At 38.6% G+C, this 13392-nt stretch overlaps 1 protein-coding gene across 1 annotated transcript in view; it reads left to right on the plus strand.

Moving 5' to 3' along the window:
• The window catches only part of rhobtb4 (Rho related BTB domain containing 4), a 37574-nt gene extending 25298 nt beyond the window's left edge, over window positions 1-12276 (plus strand). The window contains exons 8-11 of the mRNA XM_056270007.1: window positions 8604-8754; window positions 10548-10636; window positions 10863-10968; window positions 11430-12276. Coding sequence (XP_056125982.1) covers window positions 8604-8754; window positions 10548-10636; window positions 10863-10968; window positions 11430-11611 — 528 coding nt within the window. The 3' untranslated portion in view covers window positions 11612-12276. The remainder of the gene's footprint in view (window positions 1-8603; window positions 8755-10547; window positions 10637-10862; window positions 10969-11429) is intronic.
• Window positions 12277-13392: the final 1116 nt, after the last annotated feature.

Genomic DNA, 13392 nt, shown 5'->3' on the forward strand with positions numbered 1-13392 from the left:
TACTATCTCTTTAGATTATGCAAAATCTCTTGACAAAACAAGCTAATATCTTTGTGTGTGTTTCGGTGCATTGCATAGTTTGCAGTAACAGGAAGTCTGTTAAAATAGGCACTTCCTGAAATAAAGGCACAGTCACTTCCTCAGCACCATCATGTGTAAAGGAAGTTTTATATTTCATAGTTTTATGTTTCATAGTTAATTGGACTCTAAGGGGTATTTTTCAGCAATGTTTAAATTAATTGCATGTTAAACCTGTTAACCGTCACCAGTGCGTGGGCGCTCTGAAGCGTTTTTTTTTTAAATAGTTCAAAGTTACTATCATATTTAATGTTATTAACTTGACAAACTATACATCATTAAAACGATATAAGACTCAAGTTTCAGTATTTGACCACTATTGTATTCTGAGAAACTTATAGTGACAGTTATGTCTTAATTTGTGTCAGGAGTTATGAAATTAAAAAACGAGTCGTTACCTTTAATATGAATTATGAGCGTCAGCTGCTCTCATTCAGAAAAAAACTCCCGTGCGATCGTCATGACAGCGCTTGACAAAACAACGTCCCTCAGGGCTTTTAGCTCAAACATGTGCAGATTTGGAGAAATATTGATAGATTCTCATAAGTTTACATCAGATTTCTATAGACAGGAATAATATTTATTGAATTTATACCCAAATGCGTCGATGTAATCATTTTGAGCGCTGTATACTCTGATTTACTGTGTTATCCATTCATACTGAAGTCTGGGGCGCTGTTGCACAGTAAAGTCCATATATGGATCACATGAAGAAGAGCCATAATCATGTGACATTCAGGAAGTCCTGACACAACAAAGCTATCAGAGATCGCTGTAAAGTGCAGATAAAGATGTTTTGAAGACAATAAACATGATTGCAATGATATTTGATTTACCTGTGTTCTTCGAGTCATGTCAGGTATTTTCATAATAATAGATTATATGTATAATGTAATGCTAATCGAGATAGACTTTCAAATTGTGCAGAATACAATAAAATAATATATTTTCTATCTGATTTTTTTATCTGAAGCCAAATCAGATTACAGAAAGTTATTAAAAACACTCGACTTGCGCTGTAAAGTAAGTTTGGAGCACAAACATAGTTTTATTCTCATAAATTGTCGTGTATTGATGGTGTGCTAAGCTAACATGCTAGCTAGTACTGAGCACCTGCTACCTAACTTCGGTGTAATTTTTATGATTTTTTTTCTAAATAAGAATGCTTACTAAAATGTTTCGTTTTTCAAAAAGGGCATTTGATACAGTTTCACTGTGAAGTGAGAACTTTTATAAAAGAAATGAGGGATTGAAACAGTGTGAATTGCTAGTCGTTAGTGATTATAATGCAGACAAAAGAAAAGCATATTTAGAGCAATAATCAGGGTGGAGAGGTGTGAATATGTGCAGGGGAGACTGACACTGAATGGGGCTCGTTTTTGCATCACAAAACAATAGAGGCAATAGACTGAATAGATGCTTATAAGATGACAATAAACACCAGTCTAATCAAAATAAAGTCATATGACATGATCTTGAAAAACATTGAACTAAATACAGAGTTTTAGACTTATCATCTTCAGATTTTAAATATAACATGGCCAGACATGTGGCTTTAGCTGCAGTGCATTTCTAGATTGCTACAATGCCAACTTCAATTTTATTTTCATGAAGATGTTTCATAAAAATAAATGTATAATAATTTTACAAAACTTTGAAGCTATTTATAACTATTTTTTTTCATTATGACAATAATTAATTCTACATTTACAATAAACTTCCAGGTGTCAGCTTTCAAATGAGATCTTACTTGTGCTTTTAGTACAAAGGGTTCATGAACTGTATCTGTTTCGGTTTGGGAATGCCATATCTGGGGATTTTTCAAAAATGGGGTTGCAGGTTAACAGGTTAAATTAGCACATGATAACCATTCCACACAGTTTTTGAAAAAGTTACACTTGTTTTCTATGGAATTATTCTGACAGTTTCTGCTTGGCATAAATTTAGCTCATGTATTTTTCATCCAAAACTATTAAGTCGGGTGTCAAAGGTAAGGTTTCGCTGTATTCCTTTCTGAGGCCGATCTCACCTGCACACTCTATCCAGGTCTATCCCGTGCACGCTCTCTGATTTCCTTGGGCTACCGTCTGTCAGCTCAAGTTCTAGAAAGACAAGCGCTCTGAGGCCAGGAACTCGGAACCAAGCTGACCAACACCCGAGGTAGAGAGACAACAGGCTGGGTTATAATTATCCAGGCCTGCCGGTGAACCGGATCGCCCTGTATAACATTACAAGCATTACAGGGAGCTAGATTTACAGCACAAGAACAAACTGATGTGGGAATAGGATGCTGTCTGCTTTTCTATCCTGACAGTATTGTCTGAGAGTATGTCACATAGAGAGCAACACAAGGTGGCCAGAGACAAGTAAACTTGGTTCTGTTTTGACAAGCTTGACATGCTCTTTGGTCAAGCATTGTATTTTAAGGAGTATAAATGGATACTTCCCCCAAAAATGAAAATTCTCTCATCATTTACTCATCCTCATGCCGTTCCCAGATGTATATCTTCTTTTTTCAGATGAACACAAACCGATTTTTAGAAAAATAAACCATTCCTGTGAGTCCATGTAATGAAAGTGGACAGATTTCTCGACACTTCAAAAACACGCAAAACGAACACAATGGTAATCCAAACAACTCGAGTTGATGAATCAATGTCTTCTTTAGCAAACCGATAGGTTTGTTTGAGAAAAATACTAATAAATACTGAGTAATGTGAAAGCAAAGAGGACCACCACTTCTCGCGCGAGTTTCACAACGCGCTTACATCAAGCATGTATGACGCCAAAAGCGATAGTTTATAAGCACGTTTCGATCCAGAAGACATTGATTTATTAACTGGAGCTGTTTAGATTACATTCGTGTTCGTTTTGCGTGGTTTTTGAAGTGTCAACTTTGAGGGTTTCATTCGCTTGCATTATATGGACTCACAGAGATGGGACATCTGGGACGGCATAAAGGTGATTGAATGATGAGAGAATGTTTTATTTATTTATGGAAAATCTCTTTTAATGTATCTTTTTGATGTCTATTTTGGTTGACACTGAAATAGTGTCTATATGTCCATTAGTTGGTACAGTAACTAACTTTGAGGTAGTGTTATTTCTATTTTGTCTCTTATTTGTGCACAGTGTACATTTAATTCAAGCAGTTTGGGTGTGTTTTGATTAGAGATCTCATTAGGAGCAAATTTCACCTGGAGTTCACAAGGAGATGGGTTGTTTGGTCGTCGACTTAAGCTACCAAGTTTTCTTAAAATTCTTTGTATACATGCCATTCCACTTGAAAGTGTCCCTCCTCTGGTGCATCTTTCTTGGCTTTAAGCAACAATTGCTTTGGAAATGTTCACCGGGCTTTTTAAATGCTCCACAATGTTAAAAAATGTATTAATTAAGCCTGTTACATACATTATAGTAATGATGTGAGGCAAAGAGCAGCCAAATGACTTGTTCTTCATCTCCTCTGGTCTGGCACATTGGCAGTGTAGCGACTGGCTGTAGTGAACACTGTACTATTTTTAGAATGAGGTTTTGAATAGAGCGAGCCCTTGTCACTGTCTGCACGGCAGCCGGTACAGAAGATGTTGTATAACCAGATTTAAAGCCCTTGCAAGACCTCGGGGTGGCACATTTTTAGAAAGTGTCATTCAGTTGAGTAAAGCCTGATCGTTCACCCGTAAGTGGGTTTTTCGGAGTCTGTGCTCAAATGTTACTTGTGTAAAGCTGCACATTATTGTTACGCCTCAGTTTGTGACGCACAGACTCAAGAGTTGTCCTTGAATGATCTACCACATGTAAGCTTTACTATTTGTAACCCTGAGTTCAAGGAAGACAATGATGGAGGTAATACGAGGTTTATTAGATACATACAAAGATAATAGCCAACGTGCTAAACAGCGTGCAAACATAACACAAACAAAGAACTGAACACAAGCAGGAACTTAAATACAGAGATGATTTAAGACGAACAGCTGTGAAGATGAGTGTCATAGTGTCCATGGTGACTGATGAGTGGCGAGGGAAAACCAAAACAAACTGAACATGACGGTGACACTATTCTAGTCCATGCTCAGATTTATGTCTCAAGGTTTTTTAAGGTTTGGCAGCACATACGTATTACTGAAGACAACTTTAAAAATCCATACAACGTCTGCACTGCTTCTGCATCTGAATGTTATTTATAGGTCTTTTATGTTGTACGTTTACATCACATGAAACTCAATGTGAGTCTCAGGAGCTGTTCTCTGTTTTAAACATGCTGCTTTTTAAGGCAGGAAGTCTCTGAATGTATATGGGAGACCCTCAGGTGTCAGAATTCCTTTCAGCAATGTCATACTTCTGAGTGTGATTAGCACAAGCCCAAGCGAAGCTCAAATGTGAGAAACTGTCACATTTTCCCCGTGAGACAAAGACGAAGTGAAAATGTAGACAATGAAGGCGGAGACTGTGGTTTCGGGCACTGCTGTTGTTAGTTGATGAGAAGGAGTCTGGTTGTTTTTGGTAGGTGACCACTTCCTCCGTAACGCACATTGCCCTGGGTCTTGACCTCTTTTTCTTCTCAAGGTAGTTTCTATGTAGTATAATTTTTTCTTTTCAATTCTTCTTCCAAGGAACAACAAATTAAACACAGAATATTCATTTTTCCATCACCATTTAATTTAAATTGCATGCTAAAATCAGTTGAAAATAAAATGCTAAAAACTAGTGAATTTAGGTATCACATTATAAAGTACAGTATGAAAAATGGATGTTCATTTTCCAATTTGTTAAAGATTACATTTAAGGGTGCATTCAGTTGTTCTTTAGCAAACATCAACATCACTGTTCTTCTACTTAAAGTACCGAGACCACACTGTTAGATGCTGCACTGCTATATATTGACATGGAGCATCACTGTGTTTTGTGTAAATTACACTGAGTTTTAGAGAGGTCCACAATAATATATTCCCTTATCTGTCCAAAAAAAAAAAAAAAAAGCAAAAAGCAAATTCTTGGGCATTTTCAGCATCATAAAATCTTTCCACCTTATGTATACGTATACGTATACGTATATCAGTGTGTATGCTATAGCTTTTTGTCTGTGTGTATGCTATAGCTTTTTGTCTTTGTCGAACTTTGTCTTCTGGACCTTTTCTGCATCTTTGGCCATACAGGTACTGATTCTCCCATTGTCTCCGCTGGTCAAGAAAGCATGCGTGTGTTTCATTGTCTAATCTTCACTCTTCACGTCACCAAACTATGCTATGCTACTAGCATGTCTACAGAGGTGGCAGCCAATGAGCCAGTGAGTGTCCGTTTAGTGAAACATCGCAGATCACGTCATTTTAACATGGCGAAATACACTAAGAGGGGGACCCGCACCATATATAATTAAAACGCATTTTTATAGAACACTATTATGAGAATAGTCTCATGTAGTCTAACCAGCAGCCAGGCTTCTGATTAGTCTAACCAGCAGCCATATCACCCTGTAGCCCAAGACTGGTTGCCCACTGAAGCTAAGCAGGGTTGAGCCTGGTTAGTACCTGGATGGGAGACCTTCTGAGAAAACCAGGTTTCTGCTGGAAGAGGTGTTAGTGAGGCCAGCAGGGGGCGCTCACCCTGTGGTCTGTGTGGGTCCTAACGCCCCAGTGTAGTGACGGGGACACTATACTGTCAAATACGGTCTCCCATCCAGGTACTAACCAGGAGCACCGTCCTTCGGATGAGACGTTAAACCGAGGTCCTGACTCTTTGTGGTCATTAAAAATCCCAGGATGTCTTTCGAAAGAGTAGGGGTGTGACCCCGGCATCCTGGCCAAATTCGCCCAGTGGCCTCTGTCCATCATGGCCTCCTAATCATCCCCATATATATATATATACGTATATATACCAATTGGCTTCATCACTCTGTTTCCCCTCCACCAGTAAGCTGGTGTGCGGAGGGCGTTCTGGCGCAATATGGCTGCCGTCGCATCATCCAAGTGGATACTGCAGTGCACATTGGTGGTGGTTGAGGAGATTCCCCCTTCTATGTGATGCGCTTTGAGTGCCTAGAAAAGCGCTATATAAATGTAATGAATTATTATTATTATGTGAGTGTACACAATTTATTTGTTCAAAATTACACAACACAATTTATTTCTTAATGTGTAAAACCTTTTAAATTGTCCCCAAACTACTGAATGCAGTTTATAATAACTATAATAACAGTCTTATTACTGTATATTACTAGTGTTAAAATCGTATAATCTGATAACCGATATTGGTATTTATATACTGTGCCCCACACCTGTGTCTGCAAAATCTATAGAGTTTGTTTGATTGTATTTGGAGGATTGAGGCAAACAACATTTCCATTCACTCATGGCACCATTGTTATCTTTGGGTTTTAACAGGAAGTTGCCTACTGTGTCTCCTCTGCGTCTTTTAAGTCTACCCTTTAGCCATAATGAGAGGTCATATTCACACTGACATTCTGTTAATTGGCTTTGAGACAGACAGGTGAAGGGCACCCCTAGGCTTCTGAAGTACCGCTGAGTGTCATCTTGTTACCCCCCAATGTATCATCTCTGACCTATAGAATCTGTGTCAGCTTACAGCCGCCGTTCCCACCAACTCCTACTCATGTGGTGGAAGCAGTACAGATTTTGTTTTGACAGTTGTTGTGGTTTGATGCATTTTGAGTCTTGCACTTGTTTTTGTTTAATTCACAACTCAGTGCAGTTTAGAGTAAGTGGACACATCTTGTCATTTCTTAATTGGATGTACATGTTATTTGAAGCATTAAGATGTTACTCATGTTGAGCACTATTTTTAGAGGACAAACCCTACACAAGTGCCAGTGGTTTCCAGGTTGCTACAAACATCTGTGCCATATAAGTGTTCAGTCCTCAAACAGGGTAACTGCAGAGGCAATTAAATCCACTCCATCCTGTCCTAATTCACAGAGGAACAACTGCTTAGTCTGAGCATGACAACAGCATTAGGAGAAGGTTGCCATGGATTGATTCATAGGCCCGGCACTTTCCTCTTGTGTCCCTGCTGAAAGCTCTCCCTTAATTCCTTTCCTGTTCCTTGGAGCTGAAGGAATAAGCATGCCTTTGTTTGCTCTCTACCCTTTTTGGTGTATTTTGGTTATGAATGGTGTTGGATGTGGGAAATTATGTCATGTTGCCTCCAGGGAACTCAGCAGTGTTATTTATGCCCCTAAATCTACCATAATAGTACAATGGCGCCAAAATTGTAACTTTCTCTGAAGGATGAGCAAAGTGGTCCCACAATCGAGAATCATTTTTGAAATGCAGTGCTGTTCAAAAGTTTGGGTCAGTAAGATTTTTAAAAAAGTTTTGGAAAGAAGTCTCTTTAATTTGATCAACAATACAGTAAAAACAGTAATATTGTGAAATGTTATATTAGAATAATATAATTAAATATAATTATCATTTAATAACTGATCAATAACTGTTTTCTATTTTGATATGTTTTAAAATGTTATTTATTCTTGTGAGGACAAAGCTGATTATTCAGCATCATTACTCTAGTCTTCAGTGTCACATGATCCTTCAGAAATCATTCTAATATGCTGATTTGCTGCTCAAGAAACATTTATCATTATTAAAGCAGTTGTTGAAAACAGCTGTGCTGCTTAATATTTTTGTGAAAATCGTGAAACTTTTTAGGATTCATTTATAAATCGAAAGTTAAAAAGTTTTTTTTTTTTTTTTTTGTTATAATGAAAACTTTCTTTGTTGAATAAAAGTTCGAAAAATCTCACTAACCCCAAACTTAGTGTGGGCTTGTACTAATATGATGTACATCCATTCACTAAAAGCAGAATAATACAGTCATTAAAAAAAAAAAAAAAGTTAAATTGGTGCACCAAGTGGCTATTTTAAATATGATGACAAAATGTGCCATATCAGTATACAGGAGCTGAAACTTACTGAATGTTGCGTATTATCCTGTGTTCACAGTTTACATATATGATGACAGTCTCTCCTGTAGGCTGTTTTTTTGGCTCCTGTTTATGCAGAGGCCAGGTTTCCCGTAGCGACAAGCCCACAGAGTTATTTTTCCACAGCTTTAAGCTGAGACTGTCAACGGTTTCACACAGTGCTTTAATCTCCTGAAGGATGAAAGACCCCTTGTGGAGGCCGCTGCCCTCGCCCTTCTATCGCTCTCCCAGGCCCTTTCCTCCACTAGCCTTCCTGGACAAATACATCCCTTTCTAACCGCTTTTTTGGCCACTCCGGGTCCTGCCATGTCAACAAGAAGGCCTCCTCTAATGGTCAGCAGCCAGGACCATGCAGGTCTCAATAGGGGAGAGGTGTGGAGCAGATTGTTTCATCCCTGGATCAATCTGCTTCCCGAGTTTCCATGTCCTAGAGATGAGCTATGAATAAACATCCCTCAGCGTGGGTTATGAAATCTGTTTCCACAAACTTTTCTCAACGTGGGCTTTTGTTAATAACTGTGAACTTGAAATATTTAGGGTGTTTTTTGCTAACCCACACGTCTTTTTCTTTCTTGGTTTCTATTTTCAGGTGTCAATCCCCAACACCAGTTGTGCCTGTATGAGAGCCGTTCTGGAGTTTCTCTACTGTGGTGTATTGACACCATGCCCTGAACTGGAGCCAATGGACCTCATAATACTAGCTAACCGCCTCTGTCTTCCCCGCCTTGTAGCTCTAACAGGTAATGGCTCTATGTTTACCTGAAGGCAGACAGTGTACCTTGAAAAAACACTGTATAATGCTGTGTTAATGGGCCTGGGGAGGAAGATCTTGATTTTTTTCACACAAATCTTTGAGCATGAATTTGCAAAGACTGTTGTTTGGATGTGCCAAACACTAATATGCTGGTTAATATAAAAAAAATGATAGCATTTAAACTTGAAAAAGTGAATAAATAAATAAAATAAGTATTATCTACAGCTAAACAATACCTAGTGAAAAAAACCTATACCAAAATGTATTTAATATATATATATATATATATATATATATATATATATATATATATATATATTTTTTTTTTTTTCATATTAGGTATACTACAAATCCATTAACATATTTACTGACATATCGCTTGAGACTTGCTGATATAAATATTATAATTAAACTTTTTTTGGAGTACTTCTTTATTGCACAATGCACATTTATTAATAACAAGCTGAAAATATGTTTTAATATCACTATTAGCAAGGATAGTATGATCCCTGTAATATATTATAATTCTTTAAATGCAAGATATTTAAAGTGTACCTAAAGTATACTTGCAATAGTTCCACTTTAGCACAATCAAATATAATTTAGTTATCCGGAAATAGTGCTGAGGTCCAACTAAGGATATACTTGCATTACGTACAAAATTAGTTGTTCCAATTTAGCAGACTTTAAAGGTTGGATCAGTAGTTTTTGAAATATGCTGTTGGTCAGTGTTGATATTTGAATTCAACCCAAACAAACACGCCCCTTCTTCATTGCTCCGCCTCCAAAACTCACAATCCAATCATACCAGCCCTGCTCTGAGTCGGTCTCAAACCCAGATCCCCTGCAAGTGAGTCGAGTGCACTAACAATGGCGCCAAACACCGCATTCACTAGCAGTCGTCAGTGCGAGTCTCACCAACTGTCCTCTGTTACGCACGCAACCTAAGAGAGGATATCTGTTAATACAGAAGCGCAACAGAATAATGCTTCACGAAAAATAAAGCGCAGATGATGAACGAATGACAAGGAAGCACAAAAAATGTACGTACAGTACACAATAGTAATTACAAACAAGAGTTGGTTGTTAGTTGCCAACAGCACAGCAGCTCCAGACACACAATGACACTCAAACCCAGTGTTGCTCACGTGTGGAGCGAATCAAAGCAATGTCCACATCTGTTTTCAGGCCGTCCCACTTAGCTCTCTCCAGCGCTGGACAGCGTTTCTAATATTAACGCTGGTCCTAAAGCTCTTGCCCAGACATAACCCTTTATTTTCCAGTGATTTCTTCTGAGCTTTTCTCTTTTGTATTGTGTCTCATCTCTATTTCTGCAGTCTTTCTTCAGTTCAAATCTCCCTCATGATCGTTCTCTCTCCTCGATCGTCGTATGCCCCCTAATGCTGATTGGCCGACACGTTTGTTGTTGTGTCGGACTGACTAACATCCAAACAGCATATTTCAAAAACTACTGATCCCACCTTTAAGTATATCAATTTAGTATACTAAAAGTACAATTGCAGGGTATTTATATTCAGTACATAAATATGTAAATGTATTTTGTAGTATACTTAGTATATGTATTTTAAATATATTTTGGTATATTAATTTTTCACTAGGGATAGCATGTATTATTTTTTAAAGGTGAAGGTGAAAAATGTTTCACTGTTGACGATTTTGTTGTTATGGAGTAATTTTCCCCCCGTCAAGCTATTAACCATTAAGCCTCACGGCTGACATATTAACACTTGTTGTGTTGTGTTTTGCCATGGTCTACAGAGCAACATGCCATTGAGGATCTGTTGCTGTTGTCCGTTAAAGGGGTGGACATTGATGGACATGTGCTGGCCTATCTGGAGATGGCTCAGGTAACATTAATAAAGATGAACAAACAAAGCCTTTAATAGAATGTAAAGAACACTGAGTAATGAAGTGGCAATATAACCATTGGAGCACATTACAGAATTACCATTCATTCATTGCAGCCTACTTTATTCTAGTTCAAAGGATGAACACACTTTGCTTTTCAAATGAGTCTCATTGAGAGAAATCCCACTGTGCCAAATTCCCAACTCTGTTTTCTGTCTGCTGTAGTTCCACAATGCCAAACAGCTCTCTGCCTGGTGTCTGCATCACATCTGCACCAACTACAATAGTGTTTGTCGCAAGTTCCCTAAAGACATGAAGACTATGTCTCCTGGTAAGGGTCAAAACATTTTTTTTAAATATATATTATGTATAAATAAATAAAAATTCAGCAAGGACACATTAAATCAATCAAAAATGACAGTAAAGCCATTTATAATGGCAATGCAAAAAAAACTATAAACTAAATCTATCAAAATAAAAATATCAGAATATTTATTACATAAGATGTATATGAATAAAAAAACTATTTGTCACTGGGATAAGAAAAATAAACGTAATTTTTAAACAATAAATCTATAAAAAAAAAAAAAAATGTACACCGTTTGCAAAAAGTTCTTACTTTAATCATAAACCTAGCTAAATTATGTCTCTGAATACAACACATAGTATCTAGCTATGTTGCTTCTCTAGTAAATCTATCTTGTTGCAAGGATCTTTAGATATTTTAACTAAAAAAATAAATACATATACTGGACAAGAAAATGATTTTCATCTTCTCGTTTGTTCTTCCAGAAAATCAGAAACACTTTGAGAAGCATCGCTGGCCCCCTGTTTGGTTCCTGAAGGAGGAAGACCGCTACCTCCGTTCTCAAAAAGAGCGAGAGCGCGAGGAAGAGATTCTACGCAAGCAGCACACCAAACGGGGCTGGTGCTTCTGGAGACATCCATCCTCTTCAGCACCCCACATTTCCTGAGGGTCTGCCTCCATCCATCCATTCAAACCCCCAATACCCCTCACCCTCATTTCAGTCCAGAGGCATGTAGCCAAGCCTGGGGAGCCCTGTTTTTGCTTCAGTGCGTCCGTCCCGACTGCTGGAAGCCGGGGGCCTCTTTGCCTCTGAGCTTTTGTCTTCCCTCCCTGTGCCGGGCCTTAGCGGGATGCCGGCCACAAGAGCTCAGAGCGTGCGTGTCATTAAACGGGAGAAGGCTTGAAGAAAGTCTTAAATCTTTCTCACTCTCAATGTTACGTGTTCTGCTGTGCGAATGCAACAGGTCTTGTCGGAGCATCACATAGGGAACGGCATCATTGCAATGACCTGCTTTCGCCTCTTAAGACTGTTATTATTATACAAGACCACACACACACACACACGCGCGCGCGTGCACACACTCACACCAGCACACCGTCTGAGCGCTGGCGCCCGGGCACACGGATGCTGCATGGTGCTGCTGTTGTGTTGAGCTTTTCTCTGTGAGACCTATTTCTGGGAAAACCGTCATGTCCAATGCCTACAAGCTGAAACATAGCTTAGCTTTGAATACGACTAGCAACTAAAATGGCGGCAGGGATATATACATTGTTGTTGTGGTTGTTAAAATAAAGGGGTGGTAATTGCCCCCGCCTACATTATCAGTAAAAAATTCTTCCATAGCCCCATAATGGCTCTGAATACCAATTGTGTTGCCTACTGAAGAACTATTTTGAGTAGTTCTATTTTGCCTTCTGAGTTTACCCTGCTTTAGAAAGTATTAGCTACTCATTTGTTTGTCAATTCTGGGTCAGATCTTCACATCCTTGTGAAATACACTCGTTTTTGTAGCACTAATTCATTCTTGGCTATTGGCAAACCAAAAAGTACGTTGCGCTGCAAAAAAACATGAGGCCAAGACCTGCACTCGAGAATGTAGAAAAAAAATACAAAAAGCCTTTATTTAAGTTGCGCTGTTTCTTATTCCTTCACCGCTCCCCTCTGTTATTCCTCTGCTCCTCTACCTCTGCAGTTAGCCAAACTGAGGGAGAAACTATCGGTCCACTTCCTGTAGTGTTTGATGCGTTGAAATGTGACGCTTCACTTTGCGCTTTACACATGCAGATAAAATCGGTGCTCGGTCAGGATGAGCCTGCTAAATGTCACAGCTTTCAACCACTAACACATTATCTCCTTAAGGGACGGTCATACTTGAGTTTGAGCAACCACAATTTGATATGTCACACGCTTCTATTCAACGTATAACAAATAATAATAAATCTAAAATGTAAAAATATACAATCTACTCCACTTTCAACGCAGAAAACCTGCAGATTTAATGTTTTGTTCTTTTAATTCATCTGAGATTGTTCATACGCATTCACGCAATACAAATTGGAAGGTTAGAGTTCACCAAATTTGAATTTCCCTTGCATTTCCGGTCTCCAGAATTCACATCAGTATGAAAGGAAGTGAACGGACCGGAAAGTGTAGTGTGACCGTCCCTTTACACAAGTTTACCTGTTTTGACAATCTTCCCGACATAAGCTGTTAATCAAAATGTCAAGCTTTTTCTTCATGCAAACAGGTTTTGTGGTTAAACTGACAGTTTGGTTCCTGCTTTCAGATGTGCACCGTGAAGCGTCATTAGCATCCGTTTGCTAGAATCTGTCTCGACTCCCTTCCATCTGAAAACATGAGTGCCTATTGACCATGTTACACTTTCCCTTCTACATGCAAGTATTTTTCGGTGAAGCATGTTTGTTTTGCCTGTTTCGTGCCTTTTT

Source organism: Rhinichthys klamathensis, unplaced genomic scaffold (assembly GCF_029890125.1).
Source record: "Rhinichthys klamathensis goyatoka isolate OS25496 unplaced genomic scaffold, OSU_Roscu_1.1 h1tg000296l_1, whole genome shotgun sequence".
In the NCBI taxonomy this organism is placed as follows: Eukaryota; Metazoa; Chordata; class Actinopteri; order Cypriniformes; family Leuciscidae; genus Rhinichthys; species Rhinichthys klamathensis.